At 46.7% G+C, this 24,989-nt stretch overlaps 1 protein-coding gene across 7 annotated transcripts in view; it reads left to right on the top strand.

Annotated features, from left to right (window-relative positions):
- Nucleotides 1-24,989, top strand: part of LOC132393488 (E3 ubiquitin-protein ligase CBL-like) — a 52,970-nt gene that overhangs the window by 14,094 nt on the left and 13,887 nt on the right. For all 7 annotated transcript variants that reach the window (XM_059968810.1, XM_059968820.1, XM_059968839.1 and 4 more), the window contains exons 3-9: nt 12,462-12,608; nt 13,787-13,943; nt 14,286-14,407; nt 22,178-22,315; nt 23,259-23,346; nt 23,568-23,699; nt 23,944-24,144. In XM_059968810.1, coding sequence (XP_059824793.1) covers nt 12,462-12,608; nt 13,787-13,943; nt 14,286-14,407; nt 22,178-22,315; nt 23,259-23,346; nt 23,568-23,699; nt 23,944-24,144 — 985 coding nt within the window. The remainder of the gene's footprint in view (nt 1-12,461; nt 12,609-13,786; nt 13,944-14,285; nt 14,408-22,177; nt 22,316-23,258; nt 23,347-23,567; nt 23,700-23,943; nt 24,145-24,989) is intronic.

The raw sequence follows: 24,989 nt of genomic DNA, 5'->3' as shown, positions 1-24,989 counted from the left end.
GTAGCTAATCAGCCAACCATGTGGCAGCCCCTCAATGCATAAAAGCATGCAGACGTGGTCAAGAGGTTCAGTTGTTTAGCTCAGACATCAGAATGGGGAAGAAATGTGATCTAAGTTACTTTGACGTGGCCTGGCAAAGAAGCATCAACCATCCAGCGAGAAAACACACCTCATTAATGAGAGAGGGCAGAGGAGAATGATCAGACTATGAAGGCACCCACTCAGTGATTTAGGAACAGCTTCTTCCCCTCTGCCATCCAATTTCTGAATCGACATTGGAACCCATGAACACTACATCACTACTTGGCCCTCAGCAGATTGTGGATCTCGTAGATCATTCAGGGCTTCTGTTTGAGGAAGACTTTGCATGATTTTCTGGAGACATACTCATCTATGACTGTTTTTATTAAGTGAATGACAACCGTGGTGTATTCATTCAGATTGTCTGATGAGTCCCTAAACACAGACCAGTCCACTGACTCAAAGCAATCCCATAGCTGTTCCTCTGCCTCTTGTGACTACCTCTGTGTTGTCCTTATCTGCACTTTAGACTCTGCCTGTATGCAGATAGAAGGACAGCCAAGTAATCAGGTTTTCTGATAACCGGACAAGGCATGGTACAGTAGGTATTCTTTATCAAAGTATAGCGATGGTATATGGTGTATTTGTTATGTCTGTAGTGAGCCATGTCATTATGAATCATAGAGCACAGCAATTGCTCATTTCTCTCCAATATAGCAATCTTGCCCTCAGGTCCTGAATTTGTTCTCCAGCGACTGTACATTTACTAACAAGATGCTGGGTAAAGGAACTTCCACTGCTTGGTGTTTCAGTTTGGCTTGGAGTCTTCCCCTCCTCCCTCTCTTCCGGCCATGACGATGTACCTTCATCTGCTTAAAGGTTCTGTACCTGCATGCTTGAGAGTTAAGTACACCTTCAGAAGATCATGAAATCGCTCGTTTATTAATTACCTAACATTTGACAGAAAACAGTAATAGTGTAAAAACACGCAATCTTTGTTCTGGTTCACACGCAAGGTAAGGGACTGTGACCATCTCATCGCCCATCACTACTCATCTCTCAGTCTATCCGCTGACTGATTGTTTCCTGGTCTACCGCTGTTGTCTCTGTTCTCATTCACGTGTGAGCTAACGGACTGTTACCATGTTACCTCCCATCGCCACTCATCTCTGTCTGCTCACTGACTCGTTGCTTCCTGGTCTCCTGCTGTTGTCCCTGTTGCTTCATCCTGTTGGTATTGTCAGTACGATGGGATTGGCAATGGTTTTGTGGAGGGCATTCTTCATTCTCCATATACTAGTTGGGTTAGTAACGGGAATGGGGTCGGTGTTAGGATTGTGAAGAGGCAAGCTCTGCCTATACCCAGTTGTTGGGAATGGAGTTGGAGCTGGGATTGGGAATGAAGGTGGGGTTGGAAAAGAGGATGTGGAGGCCCAGGTTGGTGTGTACATGGGACTGGAGATTGTTCTGGGCAAAGTCAACCGTGACAGAAGAGGAGAGTGTGTCTGGGGTAGGGAACTACCTCTCTGGGGAGGGCAAGGAGGTCCATGGAGTGGGGAGACCACCCACAGTGGGATGCTTACTCCACATTTCAAACGTCCTGCTTCCAGTGCAGACAGGGTTTCACCGCTGCTTTTCAGCTCGGTTTCCCTCGCTCCTGCCGCGGACAGACTTTCTGTCTGACCCCCTGTGCCTGTGATGCAACTGCAAGGACGATTTCCCTTTCTGCAGATGCTGGAAATCTTGAGCAACGCACACATGAAATGCTGGAGGGACTCAGCAGATCAGGCAGCATCTATGGATGTTGGCATTTTGGGCTGAGACGGTACACTGTACCTGTATCCTGTTACCTGTACTTCACTGCACACCTCAGTAACAGAGGAGTTGGTGCAAAGCCTCACAGTACCAGTGACTGGGTTTCAATTCCTGCCACTTTATGTAAGGAGTTAGTATGTTCTTCCCATGAGCATATGGGATTCCTCCTGGTGCTCCAGGTTCCTCCCACATTCCTAAGATGTACTGTTAGGTGTAGCAAGTATTGGACATGCTATTTTGCGCCAAACGTATGGTTACACTTGCATACTACCCTCAACAGATCTTCGGGCTGTGTTGGACATTAACACAAACAATGAATTTTACTGTATGTTTTAATGGCAAAGAAAGGCAATCTTTAATCTTTGTGTACATGACCAGAAGGTGACTTGACTCCACCCTCACTGTCCTTTGAAGATGGTTCCACCACAAGTTCCTATCCCTGGGACGCAGAACGGAGGACCCATGGGGGGAGGGGAGGTGATATGGGACACAGACCTTTGTTATCCAGGACACAGCGTGTGAGAGCGGGGAGCTTATGGTACAGCTCTGTACAACACTTGTCAGCTGTACCAGTGCTGGTCCTGGTACCTAGTCAACGAGCACTACAGCACAGCTACAGGCCCTTCGGCCTTATCATTCCATGCTGGCCACCGTGCCCAGACACTGCTCCCGGTTTCCTGTGATTGACCAATACCCCTCCATGGACCTATTCAAGAGCTTCTTAAATGTCTCTGTTGTAACTGCTTCAACCATTTCCCCTGGCAACTCATTCTATATACTCACCCTCTTTCCACATGAAAATGTTGCCCCTCAGGTTCTTCTGAAGCTTTCCCCTCTCACATTAAACCTACGCTCCCTAGTTTTTGGATTCTATCTACCCAAAGGAAAAAGACCTCCTCCTTACCTATACTCAAGGCCCTCTAGTCCTGGTGGCGTCCGTTTAAATTTTCTCGAACATGTGTCCTCTCACCAATATCTCATACAACAGCTGCATCATTTCCCAATTCCTGTACTCTGTGCCTGAATTGAAGGCCAACGAGCCGAATGCATTCTTTACCGTCTTGCCTACTTGTGAGGCTGCTTTCAACAAATGATGCACTTGTACTCCGAGGTCCCTCATTCCATTGCACTCCCTGTTGCCTTACCATTCATAAAATATGTCCTTTGGCAGTTTTGGAGAGTCCCTGGCTTCACCACTCCCTCAGTTCCAGGTTTGTAACCTCTCCTGGGGAAATTCAAGTCTCTTCTGAGCCTCACACTTCCTACCTCCTACCCTCAATCCTTGCTTTTTGGTCTTGTGCACCTCTGTCCTGGGGAAAACTTTCCACATACCTGCCATATCTGTTTCCCTCATAATGTTATACTCTTCTGTTTGATTCCACCCCACTCAACTATTCTCCTCCACTCTGGGGGGAACAGACCTCAGTCTCTCCCTTCTCTTCTGCCACTCCATCCCAGGGTGTGTACCACAAATCTTCTGTGCAAGTACCCACTCCCCCCCCCCATTCCCCTCCAGCGCAATCACCTCCTTCCTGCAGTATCTGTACGCAGTATAACATTGTGGTCTGACCAACGTTAAATAACGCTGTACTTTGTATAGTTGTACTCCCTTTCCCAGCTAATGAAGATTCTTCACCTCCTTCTCTACCTGAGCCGCACACCCGGGGGTGCTTGTCCATTGAGGTCACTCTGTTCCTCAACACTCCCCAGGGCCGTTCCATTTGCTGTAGGTGACCTTCTGTTCCTTATCAGATCTCCAACACCCTGGATGAGCTCACGTCTGCATCCACCTGTCCCTGCCATGGCCCACATTATTTACAAAAGTCCTCCTTACGCTGGGCTCACTGGTACCTGTGACATCCGCCAAACCACTGATTGCACCTGTGCGCTTCACACAGAAAGGGTCCCAACTGGCAGACCCCTGACCCTAGGCTTCCACGTCAATAACACCACTGCCCCAATCATCTCCCCCATCTTTAGTCACCGCCAGGTCTTGATGCCATGAGCTTGAGCCTTTTTAGACCGGTCTCTCGTGTCAAAGTCCTTACTGAAAGTCATGTAAGCCTGTCTCGTCATGTCCAGTGTGGGTGGGGTCTTTGATGATGAAGGGTCTCGAACCGAAACGTTGACTGCTCGTTTCAACGGATGCTGCCCGACCTGCTGAGTTCATCCAGCTTTTTTGTACGGCTTGATTTGACCACAGCATCTGCAGTGTACTTTGTCTTTGATTATATTGGCTGCCTTGCTGAGGCCGCAGGAAATTTAGACAGAATCCGCGAAAGGGCTAGTTTCCATGATGCGCTGGGCTGTGCTCACATCTCTCTGCAGCTTCCTGTGGTCACGAGTAGGGCAGTTGCTGTACCAAACTGCGATACATCCGGGTCGAATCATTTCCGTGGTTCTTCAATAAAAATTGTTCAGGGTCAACAGGGATATGCTGAAGTTGTTAACCCTAACCCTGAGGAAGTAGAGGGATTGGTGAGCTTTCTTGGCTGTGGCATCTACATGGTTAAGCAGGACAAACCAGGTCATGTTCACTCGGAGGAACATGAAGCTCTCAATCCTCTTGATCTCAGTAACACTACAGTAGACAGAAGCTTTCCACTCACTCCCCTCCCCCCACCAAAGTCAATAACTTTGTTTATTGTTTTGTTGACCTTGAAGTGTGAATGACAGTGGTGCTTCACTACCAGACCAGCTCAATGCCTTTTGTTTCTGGTTTGAAAGGAGGAATATAACTGCAGCTGTGAGCATCCCTGCTGCACCCAGTAATCCTGTGATCTCTGTCTTGGAGGCTAATGTCAGGCTGCCTTTCAGGAGGGTGAATCCTTGCAAGGTGGTAGGCCCAGATGGAATACTCTTGTGGCTCTGAAAACTCGTGCCAAACAGCTGGCAGGGATAGCAAAGACATTTTCAATCCCTCATTACTATGGTTGGAATTTCCTACCTGCTTCAGAAGGGCAAAAATCATACCAGTGCCCAAGAAGAGTCGTGTGAGCTGCCTTAATGACAATCATCCAGTAGCACTAACGCCTAGGGTGATGAAATGCTTTGAGAGGTTGGTCATGGCTAGAATCGACACCTGCAAGGATCTGGATCTCCTGCAGTTTGCCTATCACCACAATAGGTCCACAGAAGATGCAATCTCAATGACTCTTCACATGGCCTTGGGTTACCTGGAAAATACAAACAACACTGTCAGGATGCTGTTCCTGGGCTATAGCTCAGTGTTTAATAACATCATTCCTACAGTCCTGATCAATAAGATATGGAACCTGGGCCACTGTAGCTCCCTCTGCAATTAGATCCTCCACTTCCTAACTGGAAGACCACAAACTATGCAGATATATATTCGTAACTCCTCCTCGCTCATGATCGATACTGGTGCACCTCAGATGTGTGCTTAGTCCACTGTTCTGCTCTCTCCCTCTCTACCCATGGCTGTGTGGCTCAAATGGCATCTATAAATTTGCTGATGATACAATCACTTTTTAGCTGAATCTCAGATGGAGACAAGCGGGTGTACAAGAGCGAGATGTACCAGCTAGTTGAGAGGTGTTGCTGCAGCAACCTTGTCCCCAGTGTCAGTAAGACTAAAGAGCTGATTGTGGAATTCAGAAAGGGTAGGATGAAAGGACACAAACCAATCCTCATAGAGTGATCAGAAGTGGAGAGAGTGAGCAGTTTCAAGTTCCTGGGTGTCAAGATCTCTGAAGCTCTAACATCCCAAGATATTGATGCAACTATAAAGAAGGCAAGGCAGTAGCTATATTTCATTAGGAGTCCGAGGAGATCTGGTTTGTCACTAAGACAAATTTCTACAGATATACTGTGGAGAGCATTCTGACAGGCTGCCTCACTGTCTGGTATGGGGCGGGGATACTGCACAGGACCAAAAGAGGCTACAGAATGTTATAAAATTAGTTAGTTCCATCAGGGGCACTAGCCTCCATAATATCCAAGACATCCTCAGGGAGTGATCCCTCAGAAAGGCGACATCCATTATTAAGAATCCCCATCACCCAGAACATGCCCTCTTCTCAATGTTACCATCAGGAAGGAGGTACAGAAGCCTGAAGGCACACACTCAGCGATTCAGGCATAGCTTTTTCCCCTCTGCCATCCAATTCCTAAATGGACATTGAACCCATGAACACTACCTCACTTCTATTATGTCTGTTTTTGCACTATTTTTAATTTACCTATTTAATATACATATATACTTTAGTTGACATTTTTCTTTATTATCATGTATTGCATTGTACAGGTGTAACAAGTTTCATGCTATATGCCGGTGATAATAAACCTGATTCTGAAGTAAAGCTTGTTGTCATGTCGCCATTTCACTAAACTCTTAATCTGCTTCCTGTCCTCTGACTCATCAGTGTTTGAGTTACAGTCCACTATGTCAGCAAAGTAAAGCTGAAAGTAAATTTTATTATCAATCCCACAACGTACAAACCTGTGATTCGTTTTCCTGCCGGCGTATTCAACAAATCTACAGAATAGTAACTGTAACAGGATCAACTAGGGCACAGAAAACAACAAACTGTGCAAATGCAAGTACAGACAAGTAGCAATAAATAATGAGGGCATGAGATGATGAGATCAGGAGTCCTTAAAGTGATATCACTGTGTGCGGCAACACCTCAATGAATAGGCCTGTGCGCGTACTTATCTCCTTTTGTTCATTGGTCTGATGGTTGTGGGGTAGTAACTGTTTGTGAACCTGCTGGTGAGTCCTAAGGCTCTCGTACCTTCTATCTGATGGCAGCAGCTAGAAAACGGTATGGTCTGGATGGTGAGGATCTCTGATGATGGATGCTGCTTTCCTATAACTGTATTTCATGTCGATACATTCAGTCGTTTACCTGTGATGTCCCTGGCCATATCCACTACTTTTAGTAAGATTTTCCACTCAAAGGCATTGCCAGTCGATACACTCTCCACTGCTCATCTATAGAAGTTTGTCAAAGTTTTAGATGTCATGCCAAATCTCTGCAGACTTCTAAGAAAGTAGAGGTGTTTCTTCACAATTACACTTGCTTGTGGGTCCAGGACAAGTCCTCTGAAATAGTAACACCCATGAATGTAAAGCTGCTAAACCTCTCCACCTCTGACGGGAGCCGGCTCATGGACCTCTGGTTTCCCTTTCCTGATGTCTACAATCAGTTTCTCGGCCTTGCTGACATTGAGTGGGAGGTTATTGTTATAATAAACAGCCAAATTTTCAATCTCCCTCCTGTATGCTGATTCATCCCCAGCTTTGGTTCAGCCTGAGACAGTGATGCCTTCAGCAAGCTTGAATATTGTTATAGCAGCTGTGTTCAGCCGCAGTCATAGGTGTAAAATGATTTAGAGCCGGGGGCTAAGCACACAGCTGTGTGCTGCACCAGTGCTGATGGAGACCGTGGAGGGGGATGTTGTCAATCCGAACTGACTGGGGTCTGCAAGTAAGGAAATGCAGAATCCAATTGTGCAAGGGGATATTGAGGCCAAAGTCTTGGAGCTTATCATCTGCAAGCTTGTGGACAGAGTAAGAGCAGAGTCTGGCCACACAGTCACAAGTGTACAGAGAGCTGTGATGTGGGCTGCAGACATCAGAGTTTACAATAACTGTGGCGGATGTGTTGCTGCCTGTCCTTACTGATTGGGGTCTGTTGGTCAGGAGATCGATGATACAGTTACAGAGGGAGGCGTTGACTTTCAGGGTCTGAAATTTGGTGGTGAGTTTGCTTGGAATGCTAGTATTGAAGGCAGAGCTGTAGTCAATAAACAATAGTCCAATGTAGTTTTGGATTTTATGCTGCTTTTTATCAAGTCATTGTTGAGGCCCACACAGAGAATTGTGTACAGTTTTTATTTCCCATCCTGTTTTAGGGAAGACGTTGTCAATCTGGAGAGGATGCAGATGAGATTTACAAGGACGTTGACTGAACTAGCAGGCCTGAGTTACAGGGAGAGGTTGGTTATGTTGGATCTTTTGTTCCTTAGAGACAGGAGAATGAGGGGTGACCACATAGACTACCCAGCCACCACGGAGGTCTCAACACCAGGACAGTGAACCGTCACTGCACACTACATACATTTTAAATTACATCTTATTAACATATTTATGTGTCATGTATGCTATAAGCTTTGTGGGCCCACCATAGTATTTCAATTGATTGTATAGAAGTAAGGTTAAGTAACAATAAACTTGAACTTGAAATGTATAAATGTATAAAACTGAGGGATACAGATAAGGTGGATGATCACAGTCTTTTCCACCATGGTAGGGGAGATTAAAACTTGATGGCAGAGGTGAGAGGGAAGAGATTGAATGACGTCCTGAGGGGTATGTTAGCCACCCAGGCGGTGGCTGGTTTGTGGAGTGAGTTGCCAGAGGAAGTAGTTGAGGCACGTACATGAACAACATTTATAAGACATTTGGACAGATCCCTGGATAGGAATGGTGTAGACACGTGTGAGCCAAATGTGATTAGTGTAGATGGATATCTCGGCATCGATGATTTGGGCTGAAGGGCCTGTTTCTCTGCCACGTAGCAATGATTTCCCTAAGGAAGAACAAATGGGCAGGCAGGGCAGAACAGGAGGTTCACCAAGCAGGTTCCTGGGACCAGGGTTTGTCCCGTGAATTCTCAAATCAGAAGTGCAAAGGGACTTTAGAGTCCAATTCAGGATTCCCTAAAGATTCATTTTCAGGTTGAACTAGTGGAAAAGAAAGTAAACACAATGTTAGCTTTCATTTCAACAGGACTAGAATATAAAAGCAAGCTTGCGCTTTGGGGTCAGACCAGTTTTGGAGTATTTTGGGCCCCGTATCTAAGAAAGAAGGTGCTGGCATTGGAGAGGGTCCAGAGGAAGATCGTAAGAATAATTTTGGGAATGAAATGGTTAATATATGAGTATTTGCTGGCTCTGAGCCAGTACTGACAGGAGTTTAGCAGAATGATGGGGATTCTCATTGAAACCTACAAAATCCTGAAAGGACTAGTGGTCCTTGGACATACAGAGGATGTTTTCAATACCGGGGAGTCTTGGGCCAGAGGGCACAGCTTCAGAATACAAGGCCATCCTTTAAGAACAGAGATGAGGAGGAATTTCTTTAACCAGAGGACAGCGATTCCTTGCTACTGACAACTGTGGAGGCCAAGTCATTGGGGATATTCAAGGTCACAGGGAGAAGGCAGGAGAATAGATCTGAGAGGGTAACTAATCAGCAATGATGGAATGGAGTAGCAGATGGGCTGAATAGTCTAATTCTGTTCTTATGTCTATTGGACTTATGAGGAGCGACTGTGATGGCCTGGTGCCGACTGGGTTGAGCGACAGGCAGTGTGGTGACAAGCCCCTGCCTGGCTGCACAGAAATAACAGGCAGCTTACCAGCAGCTCCAGGGGAGGTGGGGGGAACCTGTTTGTTCACATCCTTCCTGCAGGTTGAGGCTTATCTCCTCAAGTAACTCGTCTGCCAGCAGCCCGCAGCTAGAAACCAAAACCAAATCCAAATCAGGTTCAGTATACTGAGGAATGTTGTGAAGTTTGTTGCTTTATGGCAGCAGTACAGCACATAACAAAATTACTGTAAAAATAAGTATACAGTGCAAAGAGAGAGCAAAATAGTGTGATAGTGTTTATGAGTTTAGTGTCCATTCAGAAACCTGATGGTCGTGGGAGGAAGCTCTGTTCCTAAAATGTTAAGTGTGCGTCTTTAGGCTCCTGTACCTCCCCCCTGATGGTAGCAATGAGAAGAGGGAGTGTTGTGTGTGATGAGGGTCATTAATGATTGACACTGCCTTCTTGAGGCATTGCCTTTAGAAGATGTCAATAGTGGTAGGAGGGTTATCCCTGTGACGGAACTGGCAGATGCTGTGCATTGGAGCCTTGATGCAAGGCAGTGATGTGACCAGTCAGAATGTTCTCCGTGGTATATCTATAGATTTTGGTGACATACAGAATCTCAAACCTCTAATGAAGTAGATTTGCTGGAGTGGCTTCTTCATGATTGCACCAATTTATCCTCCCCTCCTGATTCTCACCACCTTTCCCTGCTCGACCTCAGGAACTACAGCCCCTTCTGGTGAGATTCTGGCTGGCTGTGGGGAACGTCAACTTTCCTGATTTATTTACTCTCTATATCTGGGGAGGACAGTCAATGGCACAGAACTGGGAGGGAGAATAAGCCTGATATGGGTGAAGACTCAACAAGTGTAGGGAGGTGCCTGGAAGAAATTACAGAGAAGTCATATGAGAGTAGACTTTACAGTACAGGTGAACTGGGTTCAATTCCTGCTGCTGCCTATAAGGATGTTCTCCCCATGACTGCTCGAATTTCCTCCCGCAAACCAACAGCACGCTGATTTAGTAGGTTAATTGGTCATTGTAAACTGTCCCTTGTTTAGGCCCAGAAGGTCTTGTTCCACACTGTATCTTTATAAATAGAGATAGATAGTTAGATAAAGATTACTTCAGCTCAGTTGGCCCATACTGACCACAGCTTCCTCCCTGTGAGTCTCAGTTGACCATGTTTGGTCAATAAACCTCAAAACCTTCTTCTCCATGTACCTATCCAAACGCCTCTTGACTATCACCAGTGCACCCACCTTGACCACTTCCTGTAGCTGTTCATTTCAAGTGCTCACTGCTCTCTGTCTAAAGTTTCCTATCAGCTCTCTTCTAAATCTCCCCCCTCTCATTTTTTACCTGTGCCCTTGATTTTAGACTCCCCATTCCTGAGGAACAGACAGTGACCATCCACCTTATTCGAACTCCTCATGATTTTATGAACTTCAAAGGTCACCTCTCATTCTCCTACATTCCAGAGTGACCAATGTCTCAGTCTCTCTGGTCCTCATAAATCTCCTCTACATCCTCTCCAGCTCGACAATGTCTTTCCCGTAACAGGGTAACCAACACTGCACACAATATTCCAAGAGTGAACTCAACAGTAAATTAATTGACTACAACACAATGCCCCTACACCCTAAGCTCAACGTCCTGATATATGAAGGTCAGCAGGCTAAATATGGTCTGCACTACCCTGTCTAGTTACAAGGCCACTTTCAGGGAACAGTTCAACTTGTAATCCCATTGCCCTGTCATTCACTGTGCACCGTCTATCCTGGTTTGAATGTCCAAAATGTATTAACTCACACTCCCCTGACCAGAGCTGGCAACCAGTCTAGTTACTCCTGGCCACAGCTGGTAACTTGTCCAATCCCTCCTGGCCACAGTGACCAGTCCCACGTCTCCTGACCACAGTTGGTAACCTATCCAATCCTTCCTGACCACAGTGACCTCAGCCCATCTCCCGAAATAATCAAGATTTCATTGTGTTTCATCTTAACCTGCTTCACACTCAAAAACAGCCCTGAATTTAGTGTGATATGCAAACTTGCTAATTGTTCCACATTCATTCACATCTGGATGAGTAGTACATGTGGTTTTGTTAACACGGTCATTGGTGGCTGTCTGAAATGTGATGCTGAGAGTGTGAAGTCAAAGTTAACTGTCGTATGGATGAACAAGTGCAATGAAAACTCACAGGCACAGACTATCAAGTACAAGATATTTCACAAGAAAAACTTTTCAAACGTCAATGATCCACGATTTTTACACGATGAGCATAATTCAGAAAAAAGTACATTGCAGTGTAAAGTGGTCACTGTGTTGTACTGAGGTAGTGATTGGTCACTGTTGTACTAAGGTAGCGATTGGTCACTGTTGTTGTACTGAGATAGTGATTGGTCACTGTGTTGTTGTACTGAGGTAGTGATTGGTCACTGTGTTGCTGTACTGAGGTAGTGATTGGTCACTGTGTTGTTGTACTGAGGTAGTGATTGGTCGCTGTTGTTGTACTGAGGTAGTGACTAGAGTTCCACCAGTTTGTTTTTAGAACTGAATGGTTGAAGAAAGTCAAAGGAAATTTATTATCAAAGTATGTAGATATTACCATATACTAACTAAAATTAATTTTCTTTATCAGAACATAGGAAATACAATACAATTTATGATGAACAATTACTGACAAACAACCTATGTGCAAAATAAAGCAAATTGTGGAGTTATAATACTGAGAGCATGAGTTGTAAAGTCCTTGAAAATGAATCTGCAAGTTGTGGAATCAGCTCAGGGGTGGGGTGACTGAAGGTATCCATGCTTGTTCTGGAGCCCGATGGGTAATATAGTTCCTCTACCTCCTGCCCGATGCTAGTATTGAGAAGAGAGCATGGCATAGCCAGAGGGGGTGTTAGACGGTGAATGTTATCATCTTGAGGCAGCGCCTCCTGTAGATACTGCTGATGGTGAGGAGGGATGTACCTGTGATGTATTGGGCTGTCTGTCCACATTTCTCTGTAGCCTCTTACATTCCTGTTTATTTGAATTCCCCCACCAGTCCATGATGAAACCAGTCAGACTACTTTCAACACGGCAGCTAGACAGGTTTGATAGTCTGATAGACTGCATTGTCAAGATGGCATTTGGCACACTTTAGTTTCCCTTCTCAAAAGACAGGGCAGAGCCGGTAGAGGGGGTGCCCTCACCACCCCTCCCACACTATGGCACTCCTTCCTCACTGTCCTTTCCACCCCCAATGACCTGTGGTTCATTTACCCCCTTCAGGCGGAACCTGATGAAGCTCTCACTTATCTTCAGTCACATCTTGTCCGAGCTGCGAGCGATCTTTCCGGAGGGTCTGTATCAAGGAGACACCTATACCATCACCAAGGCAGAGGCTGCTGACTTCTGGAGACAGTCCTTCAGTAACCAGTGAGTTCATTGTGTCTGTCTATCCATAGCATAAAGAGACAGGAAAGTGTTGGGGGAGTGGATGTGTAGGAGATGAGAAGAGCTCTAACACTCTGTCATTCTCGCTCTCTCGCTCACATAACCAACTCCAAGTCACTCACACGCTGTCCCATGGAACAACAAGCCATTACACATGTTCCCCCTCTTGGTCACACCCTCCCCCCCACGCCCCTCTTCTCCCCCCACGCCCCTCTTCTCCCCCCACGCCCCTCTTCTCCCCCCACGCCCCTCTTCTCCCCCCACGCCCCTCTTCTCCCCCCCACGCCCCTCTACTCCCCACCACGCCCCTCCTCCCCACATGCCCCACTTCTCCCCCCACGCCCCTCTTCTCCCCCACGCCCCTCTTCTCCCCCACGCCCCTCTTCTCCCCCACGCCCCTCTTCTCCCCCCACGCCCCTCTTCTCCCGCCACGCCCCTCTACTCCCCGCCACGCCCCTCCTCCCCACATGCCCCACTTCTCCCCCCATGCCCCTCTTCTCCCCGCCACACCCCTCTTCTCTCCCCCACTGCTCTTCTTCCTGTTGTCCATGGGTACAACAAGTGATTTCTAAGAATGGTGGTTCACAGAGGCTTTGGTGTGTTGTGCAGATGTTAGAATTGGAAATGATAAATAGTGATTGTCACTCAGTACTGTATTTTTGCAGAGTATTGTTTTACTGTGATATTTTTGCATTTGAATAAACTTATGTTAAAGTATGGAGAAGACATGTTGCAGATGAGGTTTGATGTGGTAACCAAAGTGACATCAATCACTTATGTGTGGATGAAGAACAATTTTCACAGCATTATATCTTCTTCATTCCCTTCCCTCATTCCCTTGCCCCTCCCTCCCTCATTCCCTCACCCCACCCTCCCTCATTCGCTCGCCCTTTTTCTCAATCTCTCCTCCTTATTCTCTCCAACTCCCTCCTCATTCCCTGCTGCCTTTCCCTCCCCTCCATTTTACTCTACTCCATCTTTCTCACCACACCCACTCCATCCCATGCAACCCTCCTCTCCTTTTCTCCTGCCCCTCCTGTCTGCCCATTCTTCCCCACGCCTCCCTTCTCATCCTTCTCCACCACCAAATCCTGTCTTATACCCTGCATCTTCTCTCCCCATCCCCTCTCCTTCCCTTCATCCCTTTCTCCCTTCCCTAGGAGCATCGTTCCGTGGGCGGATTTCCGGGAACACCTATACCGCATCCACCCATTTGGCAGTGGAATGGAGTCCATGGCACTTCGATCCACCATAGACCTCACCTGCAACCAACAAATCTCTGTCTTCGAGTTCGACATCTTCACTCGCCTCTTCCAGGTGGGTGAGGCCTCTCCATTCCAAACACGGCCCTCTATTCCCCCCCCCACCGGTGCTCCATTCCCCTGCCCCTCACTCTTCTCTAACCCCCCTCCCATCTGCCATCAGTTCCAGACTTGAAAAGCCCTCTAACCTTTAGCTGTGCATCCCTCAGCCTCTGCACCTCCCCACAACTTCACAGCCCATCTCACCCCTACTCAGCCAAGCTATCAAATGGCCCCCGCAACACAGGAGGTGGGGAGAGGAGTGGGGTAGGGGCGAGTGGAGAGGGTGTGGGGAAGGGGTTGAGGGGAGGAGTGTGTTATCAAGCGTCCCCCACTTCTTTTCCCCTGACCCCTACAGCCATGGATGACACTCCTGAAGAACTGGAATACACTGGCAGTGACCCATCCTGGTTACATGGCCTTCCTCACCTACGACGAGGTGAAGTCTCGGCTCCAGGCATTCACCCACAAACCTGGCAGGTGAGTACAGGCAGGGGACATTCTGGAACTGGGAATCCCTTGGATTACTCAGCAAGGGGCGGGGGGGTGCTTGAGTCAGTGTGATTAGTCAGTGCTTTGGGAGGAGGCAGGACCTGGGGAGTGAGTGTGTAGGCCAATGCTGAGGTCAAACTTCAGTACAGGGTGTGGTTACCGCCGTCCATCACTGTGACCCCCAACATGGCTTCCTGTCTCTGTAACCCCTCACCGTCCCTACACCTGCCCTGTCTCTGTAGACCCTCCATCCCTAGACACAAAAATCTCTGTGGAACCCCCCCCCCCCACGTACCTACACCCTTCCCCATCCTTGTAACCCCTCTTGGCCCTACACCCCTCCCCACCTCTGTACCCCTACAGTTCACTACACCCCTCTCTCTCTGTAACCAGTACACCTTTCCCAAATCTGTGACCCCTACAGATTCCTACACCCCCTGTCTCTGTGACCTCCTACCATCCCTACACCCCTCCCCATCTCTGTAATTCCTACACACCTCCCTTTCTCTGTAACCCCTCTGGCCCCTATACCCATCCCCATCTCTGTAATTCCTACACACCTCCCTTTCTCTGTAACCCCTCCGGCCCCTATACCCATCCCCATCTCTGTAATCCCTTCCTGTGGGATCCCGTGCCCTATGCAGCCCCACTTAACGGGACAGCATAAAATTAAGATAACGTGTTGGTGTTATTAACTACTAGTAACCCGTTGCTGATTGTTAATAACCAATAATCTATTTGGATTAGTGCAGATGGTAACCATGCTATGCAGACTTTTATTCAGCAGTTAACTGGTTGTCTCATGTTGGGAACACAGATGTCAGAGTAATTTGGTGGGATCCGTTTGTCATGGGTCCTGAGAAGCTCTCTCATACACACACTCTCCAAAACCCAGCAATAATTATCCTGCTGAGTTCCTCAAGATTGATCTTCAAGGTTAAGGAGACCACTTTGTGTTAATATTTGATGAATGTATCAGCTAGCTTCAAGTGGGTTGCTAGGTAGACTGTAGTTTTCCAGGGTCACCAGTAAGTCGTGAATGTAGGTGCATCCACTCTGTGGAGTGCACTTGTGTGTCTATGTTTGTGCGGTGTAAAGTGTGTGTCTTTGCGAGAGTGTTTATCGGTGTATATGAGAGAGCAAGGAAGCACATGCGCGTGAGGGAGAATGAGTGTGTGTAAGTGTGTGTGCACATGTGTGTAAGTGTGTGACAGAGAATGAGTGTGTACTGCTCCATCACAACCTCCCCCTCCCTGGTGCTCCTTACAGGTCAGACAGCATCAATGAAGGAACTGTCTGCTGTCTGACCTGCAGTGTTCCTTCAGCACTCTGTGTGTTGATCAGACTGGAAGATGTACAAGAAGAATTCAGCCAATTGCCCCATCTAGTCTGCACCGCCATTGTATCATGGCTGATTAATGATCCCTCTTGACCCCGTACTCTTGACTTCTTCCCGTAACCTTTGACACCTTGAGTAATCAAGAAACCATCAGCCTCCGCTTTAAACATACCCATGGCCTGCCCTCCACAACTGTGCTAATGAATTCCACAGATTCACAACCATCTGGCTAAAAAAATTCTCTCATCTCTGTTCTAAAACGATGTCCCTCTTCTCTGAGGCAGTGTCCCCTAGTCCTAGACTTGCCTATTAATTCCAAAATCTCCTCTCCCCTCATGCTTATCCTCTTCTTCTCCCTATCTGTCCCTCTCCTTCCACCCCCATTCCCCCCTTTCCACCCCCCAATCCCCTTCCTCTCCCCGTCTGTCCCCCTTCTTCCACCCCCCATTCCCCCCTTTCCACCCCCAATCCCCTTCCTCTCCCTGTCTGTCCCCCTTCTTCCACCCCCATTCCCCCCTTTCCACCCCGTTCCCCCTCCTTCCACCCCCCATTCCCCCCTTTCCACCCCCAATCCCCTTCCTCTCCCTGTCTGTCCCTCTCCTTCCACCCCCATTCCCCCCTTTCCACCCCCCAATCCCCTTCCTCTCCCCGTCTGTCCCCCTTCTTCCACCCCCCATTCCCCCCTTTCCACCCCCAATCCCCTTCCTCTCCCTGTCTGTCCCTCTCCTTCCACCCCCATTCCCCCCTTTCCACCCCCCAATCCCCTTCCTCTCTCTGTCTGTCCCCCTCCTTCCACCCCCCAATCCCCCTCCTGTCTTTTTCTTATTATTTTTATGTTTTGGGGTAACAAAACTTAACGGTGGAAACAACTAAGGTTGAAAACACACCAGAAATGATTACCTACGTTGAAGTGCAACGAGGTGTTCAGGTTGTAAAAAAGTGCACTTTCTTCACAAGAGAGAAATGGTTATAGTTTTTAAAAAGGCAGAAAATTAACAAATTCATGGGTTCATAAACTATGTGTCAGGGCACTGGAGCAGGGATCCAATCACAGACCCAGTACTGTGCACACAGTGATATTATTTGAATAACAAATCCCAAGGTGCAAACAAAGTCAGCGTTGAAGTTCAGGCAGAGATCAAGACATCCAGGGAAATCAAAAAACCAGAATTGGGAAACAAGCAGAGTCGATATTCGGATGGACAGACAGAGTACAGATAAAAATGCTGGAAAGGCCCAGGAAAATCCACTGGCACAATCTGGGAACAAAGGTGAAAACACAGGACTGAAAAACGCAGAGCAGTAAACAGATAGGCAGATAAAAGGCGGAACACAATGAGACAGAAGTGGCAGCAATACAGATAATAATGAGAAACAGGTGAGAGACAGAGTACTCAGTAATACAGGGGCTGGAGTAGGGACAGGAGCACATGGTGTATGAAAAGTAACAAGAGCACATGGTAATACAAAACCCAGACTGACGGCTAGGGGAAAACACACAAGAAGACAAAGTTCAACTGGGGGTACTGAAACTGTGAATACCGGGTGATAGTTAATCATAAATTTACAAAAAAAAATTTAGCAGAAATGGTTGGATATATCAGAAAGGTAGACAAGTTTGATTGCACAAGAGATAACTGGAATATGTATACTAAGCAACTCAAAGTATTTTGAATTAAATTAAGTAATCAATGAGAAGCAAGTGCCAATTTTGCTAGTGTGTTGTGTTTGCTTTGAAGTTTGACTGCTCCAAACAAACCAGTCTTTGCTACTTTTGTGAAAGTAATGCAGGAATATTTGGGACCCAAACCATTATTCATTGTGGAATGCTTTTGGTTTCATAAGCAGGTTCAAAAGGAAGAGGTGTCCATTTCAGCATATAACCATATAACAATTACAGCACAGAAACAGGCCATCTCGGCCCTTCTAGTCCATGCCGAACGCTTCTCACACCTAGTCCCACCGACCTGCACTCAGCCCATAACCCTCCATTCCTTTCCTGTCTATATATCTATCAATTTTTTTTAAATGACAAAATTGAACCTGCCTCTACCACTTCTACCAGAAGCTCATTCCACACAGCTACCACTCTCTGAGTAAAGAAGTTCCCCCTCGTGTTACCCCTAAACTTTTGCCCCTTAACTCTCAATTCATGTCCTCTAGTTTGAATCTCTCCTACTCTCAATGGAAAAAGCCTATCAATGTCAACTCTATCTATCCCCCTCATAGTTTTAAATACCTCTATCAAGTCCCCCCTCAAGCTTCAACGCTCCAAAGAATAAAGACCTAACTTGTTTGACCTTTCTCTGTAACTCAGGAGCTGAAACCCAGGTAACATTCTGGTCAATCTCCTCTGTACTCTCTCTATTTTGTTGACATCTTTCCTATAATTCGGTGACCAGAACTGTACACAATACTCCAAATTTGCCCTCACCAATGCCTTGTACAATTTAACATTACATCCCAACTCCTATGCTCAATGCTCTGATTTATAAAGGCCAGCATACCAAAAGCTTTCTTCACCACCCTATCCACATGAGATTCCACCTTCAGGGAACTATGCACCATTATTGCTAGATCACTCTGTTCTACTGCATTCTTCAGTGTCCTACCATTTATCATGTATGTCCTATTTTGATTAGTCCTACCAAAATGTAGCACCTCACACTTATCAGCGTTAAACTCCATCTGCCATCGTTCAGCCCACTCTTCTAACTGGCCTAAATCTCTCTGCAAGCTTTGAAAATCTGCTTCATCATCCACAACGCCACCTATCTCAGTATCATCTGCATACTTACTAATCCAATTTACCACCCCATTCTCCAGATCACTAATGTATATGACAAACAACACTGGACCCAGTACAGATCCCTGAGGCACACCACTAGTCACTGGCCTCCAATCTGACAAACAGTTATCCACCACTACTCTCTGGCATCTCCCATCTAGCCACTGTTGAATCCATTTTACTACTTCAATATTAATACCTAACGATTGAACCTTCCTAACTAACCTTACGTGAGGAACCTTGAAAAAAGGCCTTACTGAAGTCCATATAGACAACATCCACTGCCTTACCCTTGTCAGCTTTCCTAGTAACCTCTTCAAAAAATTCAATAACATTTGTCAAACATGACCATGTTTGACTGTTCCTGATCAGACCTTGCCTATCCAGAAAATTATGTATACCATCTCTAAGAATACTTTCCATTAATTTACCCACCACAGATGTCAAACTTACAGACCTATAATTGCTAGGTTTATTCTTAGAACCCTTTTTAAACAATGGAACCACATGAGCAATACGCCAATCCTCCGGCACCATCCCCGTTTCTAATGACATTTGAAATATTTCTGTCAGAGCCCCTGCTATTTTTACACTAACTTCCCTCAAGGTCGTAGGGAATATCCTGTCAGGATCTGGAGACTTGTCCACTTTTATATTCTTTAAAAACGCCAGTACTTCCTCTTCTTTAATCATCATAGTTTCCATAACTACCCTAGTTGTTTCCCTTACTTTACACAATTCAATATCCCTCTCCTTAGTGAATGCCGAAGAAAAGAAATTGTTCAAAATCTCCCCCATCTCTTTTGGCTCCACATATAACTGTCCACTCTGATTCTCTAAGGGACCAATTTTATCCTTCACTATCCTTTTGTTATTAATATAACTGTAGAAACCCTTTGGATTTATTTTAATCTTACTTGCCAAAGCAACCTCATATCTTCTTTTAGCTTTACTAATTTCTTTCTTAAGATTCTTTTTACATTCTTTATATTCCTTGAGCACCTCAGTTACTCCATGCTGCCTATATTTATTGTAGATCTCTCTCTTTTTCCAAACCAAGTTTCCAATATCCCTTGGCTCTATCAGACTTTTAACCTTTCCTTTCAACCTAACAGGAACATAAAGATTCTGTCCCCTCACAATTTCACCTTTAAATGCCCTCCATTTTTCTAGTACATCCTTCCCATACACACCCAAAATATGTTCAGGGATATTTGCGTGGAGTTCTCCATAGGTACTTTCCAATGAGACAGGGAAAGGACGGTAGGGTACAGGAACCATGGTGTATATCTGTTGTATATCTAGTCAAGAAGAAAAGAAGAGTTTACGAAAGGTGCAAAAAAACTAGGTAATGATAAAGATCTAGAAGATTATAAGGCAAGCAGGAAGGAGCTTAAGAAAGAAATTAGGAGAGCCAGAAGGGGCCATGAAAACGCCTTGGCGGGCAGGATTAAGGAAAAGCCCAAAGCCTTCTACAAGTATGTGAAGAGCAAGACGATAAGACATGAGCGAATAGGACCACTCAAGTGTGACAGTGGAAACGAGTGTATGGAACCGGTGGAGATACCTGAGATATTAATGAATACTTTGCTTCAGTATTCACTACAGAAAAGGATCTTGGTGATTGTAGGGATGACTTACAACGGACTGAAAGGCTTGAACGTGTAGATATTAAGAAAGAGGATGTGCTGGGGCTTTTGGAAAGCATCGAGTTGCTTCAGTCACCGGAACTAGACAAGATGTACCCCAGGCTACTGTGGGAGGTGAGGGAGGAGATTACTGAGCCTCTGACTTGGCATGTCTTACCTTTGCATCATCAATGGGGACATGATAGGTTCCAGAGGATTGGAGGGTTACAGATGTTGTTCTATTGTTCAAGAAAGGGAGTAGAGATAGCCCAGAAAATTATAGACCATAGAGTCTTACAACAGTGCTTCATAAGTTGATGGAGAAGATCCTGAGAGGTAGGATTTATGAACATTTGGAAAGGCATAGTATGATAGGAAATAGTCAGAATAGCTTTGTTAAAGGCAGGTCGTGACTTATGAGCTTGATTGAATTTTTTGAGGATGTGACTAAACACATTGAAGAAAGAAGAGCAGTAGATGTAGTGTTTATGGATTTCAGCATGGCATTTGATAAGGTTCCCCATGTAAGGCTTATTCAGAAAGTAAGGAGGCATGAGATCCAAGGGAGCATTGCTTTGTTGATCCAGAACTGGCTTGCTCACAGAAGGCAAAGAGTGGTCATATTCTGCGTGGAGGTCAGTCACCAGTGGTGTGTCTCAGGGATCTGTTCTGGGACCCCTACTCTTCATGATTTTTATAAATGACCTGGATGAGGAAGTGGAGGGATGGGTTAGTAAATTTTCTGATGACACAATGGTTGAGGGTGTTATGGACAGTGAGGAGGGCTGTCAGAGGTTACAGTGGGACATTGATAGGATGCAAAACTTGGCTGAGAAGTTCAACTCAAGTAAGTGTGAGGTGGTTCATTTTGGTAGGTCAAATATGATAGTATTAATGGTAAGACTCTCAGCAGTGTGGAAGATCAGTGGGAACTTGGGACCCGAGTCCATAGGATGCTCAAAGCTGCTGCGCTGGTTGACTCTGTGCTTAAGAAAGGATACAATGCATTGGGATTCATCAATCATGGGACTGAGGTTAGGAGCTGAGAGGTAATGTTTTAGCTGCATAGGACCCAGGTTAGAACCCACTTGGAGTACTCTACTCAGTTGTGGTCGCCCCACTAGATGAAGGATGTGGAAACCATAGAAAGGGTGCAGAGGAGATTTGCAAGGATGTTGCCTGAATTGGGGAGCATGCCTTATGAGAACAGGTTGAATGAACTCGGCCTTTTTTCCTTGGAGTGACGAAGGATAAGAGGTGACCTGATAGAGGTGTACAAGATATTGAGAGGCATTGATCGTGTGGATAGTCGGAAGCTTTTTCCCAGGGCTGAAGTGACTAGCATGAGAGGGCACAGTTTTAAGGTGCTTAGACATAGGTACAGAGGAGATGTCAGGGGTAAGGTTTTTACGCAGAGAGTGGTGAGTGCATGGAATGGGCTGCTGGTGGCGGTGGTGGAGACGGATACAATAGAGTCTTTTCAGACTCCTGGGCAGGTACATGGAGCTCGGAAAAATAGAGGGCTATGGGTAACCTTAGGCAATTTCTAAGGTAGGGGCATGTTCTGCACAGCTTTGTGGGCCAAAGGGTCTGTATTGTGCTCAAGGTTTTCTATGTTTCTTAATATATTATTGATTAAGTTTGTTTTTTAAAACAATTACGGGCTATGTGTAAAAATACTTGAATAGCAGACATCATTCTGCCTCCTTGTCATACGTATATGTCTTGCTTAAAGTAAAGATTGAACTAACATTCACACATTCAGACATTACAAAACATTACAACCCATTCAGTCTCTCTCCCTTCGTCAGTGGGCCATTGGATAAGTGACAAACCCCTCCCTCCTCCCTCTGTCCCTCCTTGCCCTTCACAGACTCCATTGTCACGGTCTCTTTCCCATAGTCAGTGGGCCATTCGATAAGTAACAAACCCCCCCCCCCCAACCACCTCTTCGTCCCTGTCTGCCCTTCACTGACCCCGTTCTCACTGTCTCTCTCCCACAGTTACATTTTCCGTCTCAGCTGCACGCAGCTGGGCCAGTGGGCCATTGGATACGTGACGGACGACGGGACTATTCTACAGACAATCCCCCACAACAAGCCACTGTCGCATGCCCTGACTGAGGGCGCTCGTGAGGGATTGTGAGTATGGGTGAGAGGAGGAGGGAGGACTGGAAAGCGAGGGAGGAAACGGGTAATGGGAACGACACTCGTCATGAAAAGAACAGCGTGCTGGCGCTATAAGACTATGACATATATAGTATTAGAAGAATTTGGCCATTTGACCCATCAAGTCTACTCTGCTATTCCATTACGGCTGATTTATTTTCCCTCTCAACCCCATTTTCCTGCTTTCCCTCCATATCATTTAATTGTCTGACTAATCAAGAGGTATAAATAAACCTCTGCTTTAAATATACTCAATGGTTTGGCCTCCATGGCCATCTGAGACAATAAATTCCACAGATTCACCACCCTCTGGATAAAGAAATTCCTTCCCATCTCCATTATAAATGGATATCCCTCTATTCTAAGACTGTGCCCTCTGATCCTGGATGCCCCCACTCTAGAAAACATCCTCTCCACATGCACTCTAGGCCCTTCAATATCTGAACAATCTCCCCCACCCACCATTCTTCGAAACTCCAATGAGTACAGTAATGGCCACGTGCTGCAATTGCCTTCCTACCACTTTCGTCCTGCATGAGGATTCCCAAGCCCCTTTGCACATCTGCTTTCTGAATTTTCTTCTCATTTAGAAAATAGTCTGTTTCTATTCCTTCTACCTAAGTGCATAATCATACACTTCCCGACACTGCATTGTATCTGCCATTTCTTTGCCCATTCTCCTTCTGAAGAATCCTGAACACTGCCTGCCCCTCCATGTACCTTGGTATTGGAGTTGAGCTAGTGGGGTGGGTTGGGGGAGAGGATGTGTGAGGTTTGGTGGAAACCAGGGGCAAAGGGATGGAAGTTTGAGAAAGGGGGTGGGAAGCTGGTGACTGGGTGGGTGCGACACTGAAGCCATCGATCTTTTACCACCAAGGGACACAAAGTGACCCTTGACTTTTGCTCCTCCCACCAGTTACTTGTACCCTGATGGACGGGATTTCAATCCGGATCTGACAGCCCTTTGTCAGCCTTCCCAGCAGGATCGTATCCAGGTGTCGCAGGTACAGGCGTGGGGCCGGGCAGCTGAAAAGACGGAGGGCTGTAGGGGTCAGATGTGTTTAGTGAAGGGTGGGAGGGTCAGAAGAGGTTACAGAGATGTGGAGGGTGTTACAGAGAGGTGGCGGGGGCTATGGGCACTGGGAAGGGTGTGAGAAGCTGGGGGAGTGTGTGAGCCAGAGGGGGGTCAGCAGTGCTGGGGTGATGCAGTGACCTTTCCCACCAGGAAGAATACCAGTTGTACTGTGAGATGGGGTCGAGTTTCCAGATGTGTAAGATCTGTACGGAGAACAACAAGAACAGGAAGATGGAGCCCTGTGGTCACCTCATCTGTGACGCGTGTCTCACTTCCTGGCTGGTATGTAAACAACCCCCTCAACTCCCCTCACCCCCCCCCCCCCAAACACCCCTCGTCACACAACACCCCAAACACATCCCGGTAACACCCCCCCACCCTTCTCATGCTACCTGCCCTTCTGAACCCCCTGCCCTCACCCCCCCACTCTTCTCAACCCCTCCCACTCTCACCCTTTTCAACCCCCATTCCACTACTCTCTCCGCCTACTCTTCCAAATTCGCTCAGTGCTCCTCTCTTCCTCTAGCATTCCGACGGCCACACTTGCCCCTTCTGTCGCTGTGAAATTCGGGGCACACAGCCGATTGTGGTAGAGCCATTTGCCCCTCGCCAGTGTCATCCCTACCCTAGTGCCCCGCCAGTTGAGGCGGATTCAGAGGACGAAGATGAGGAGGACAACTTTGAAGACATGGAGACCCTGGCTGACCAGCTGGCATCGCTCCACAAGGTGAGATCTGAGGCTGGGGCAGTGTTGCTCTCCATCTGTGGGACCATCCAAACCCCAGCCATGGTGGAACCATCTCTGGGACCATCCAATCCCCATTGGCAGTGGAACCATTTGTGGGGCCACCCAAACCCTGTCCATGATAGGATCATCTCTGGGACCACTTAAACCCCATCTTTGGAGTGACTATCTCTGGGATCACATGAACCCCATCCACACCAACCATTTCTGGAACAACCTGAACCTCGGTCAGGGTGGAAACTTCGCTGGGACCAACTGAACCCCATACACAGTGGGACCATATCTGGGACTGTGGTAACCCCATATGCAATGAGACAACACCTGTATCTCATGCACTGTGGGACCACTCTGTAACTACCCAAACCTCATATGCAGTGTAACCACCTGATCCCCAATGATAATGCGACCAGTTCTGGAACCAGCTGGTCCTATCGACAGTGGGGCCATCTCTAGTAACATCCATGGTGGGATCTTGTCAGGGACCACATAAATCCCGTCCATAGTGGGACCATCTCTGGAACCACATTCACTCCATCCACGAATTATTCCAAAGGTGAATATCGGAACTATATAAGGCACTGGTGATGCCTCACTTCCCTCATTGTAGAAAAGACGTGCTGACATTGGAGAGGGTTCAAAGGAGGTTCATGAGAATGATTCAGGGATTGAAAGGTTTTTCGTATGAGGAACGTTTGATGGCTCTGGGCCTGTACTGACCGGAATTTAGAAGAATGAGGGTGGATCTCATTGAAACCGATTGAATGTTGAAAAGGTCTTTAGATAGAGTGGATGCGGAGAGAATGTTTCCTATGTTGTGGATGTCTGGG

This window comes from Hypanus sabinus, chromosome 1 (genome assembly GCF_030144855.1).
Source record: "Hypanus sabinus isolate sHypSab1 chromosome 1, sHypSab1.hap1, whole genome shotgun sequence".
NCBI classification, from domain to species: domain Eukaryota; kingdom Metazoa; phylum Chordata; class Chondrichthyes; order Myliobatiformes; family Dasyatidae; genus Hypanus; species Hypanus sabinus.
Note: the sequence above shows the minus strand (reverse complement) of the source record. Positions and strands in the feature narration are given on the sequence as shown.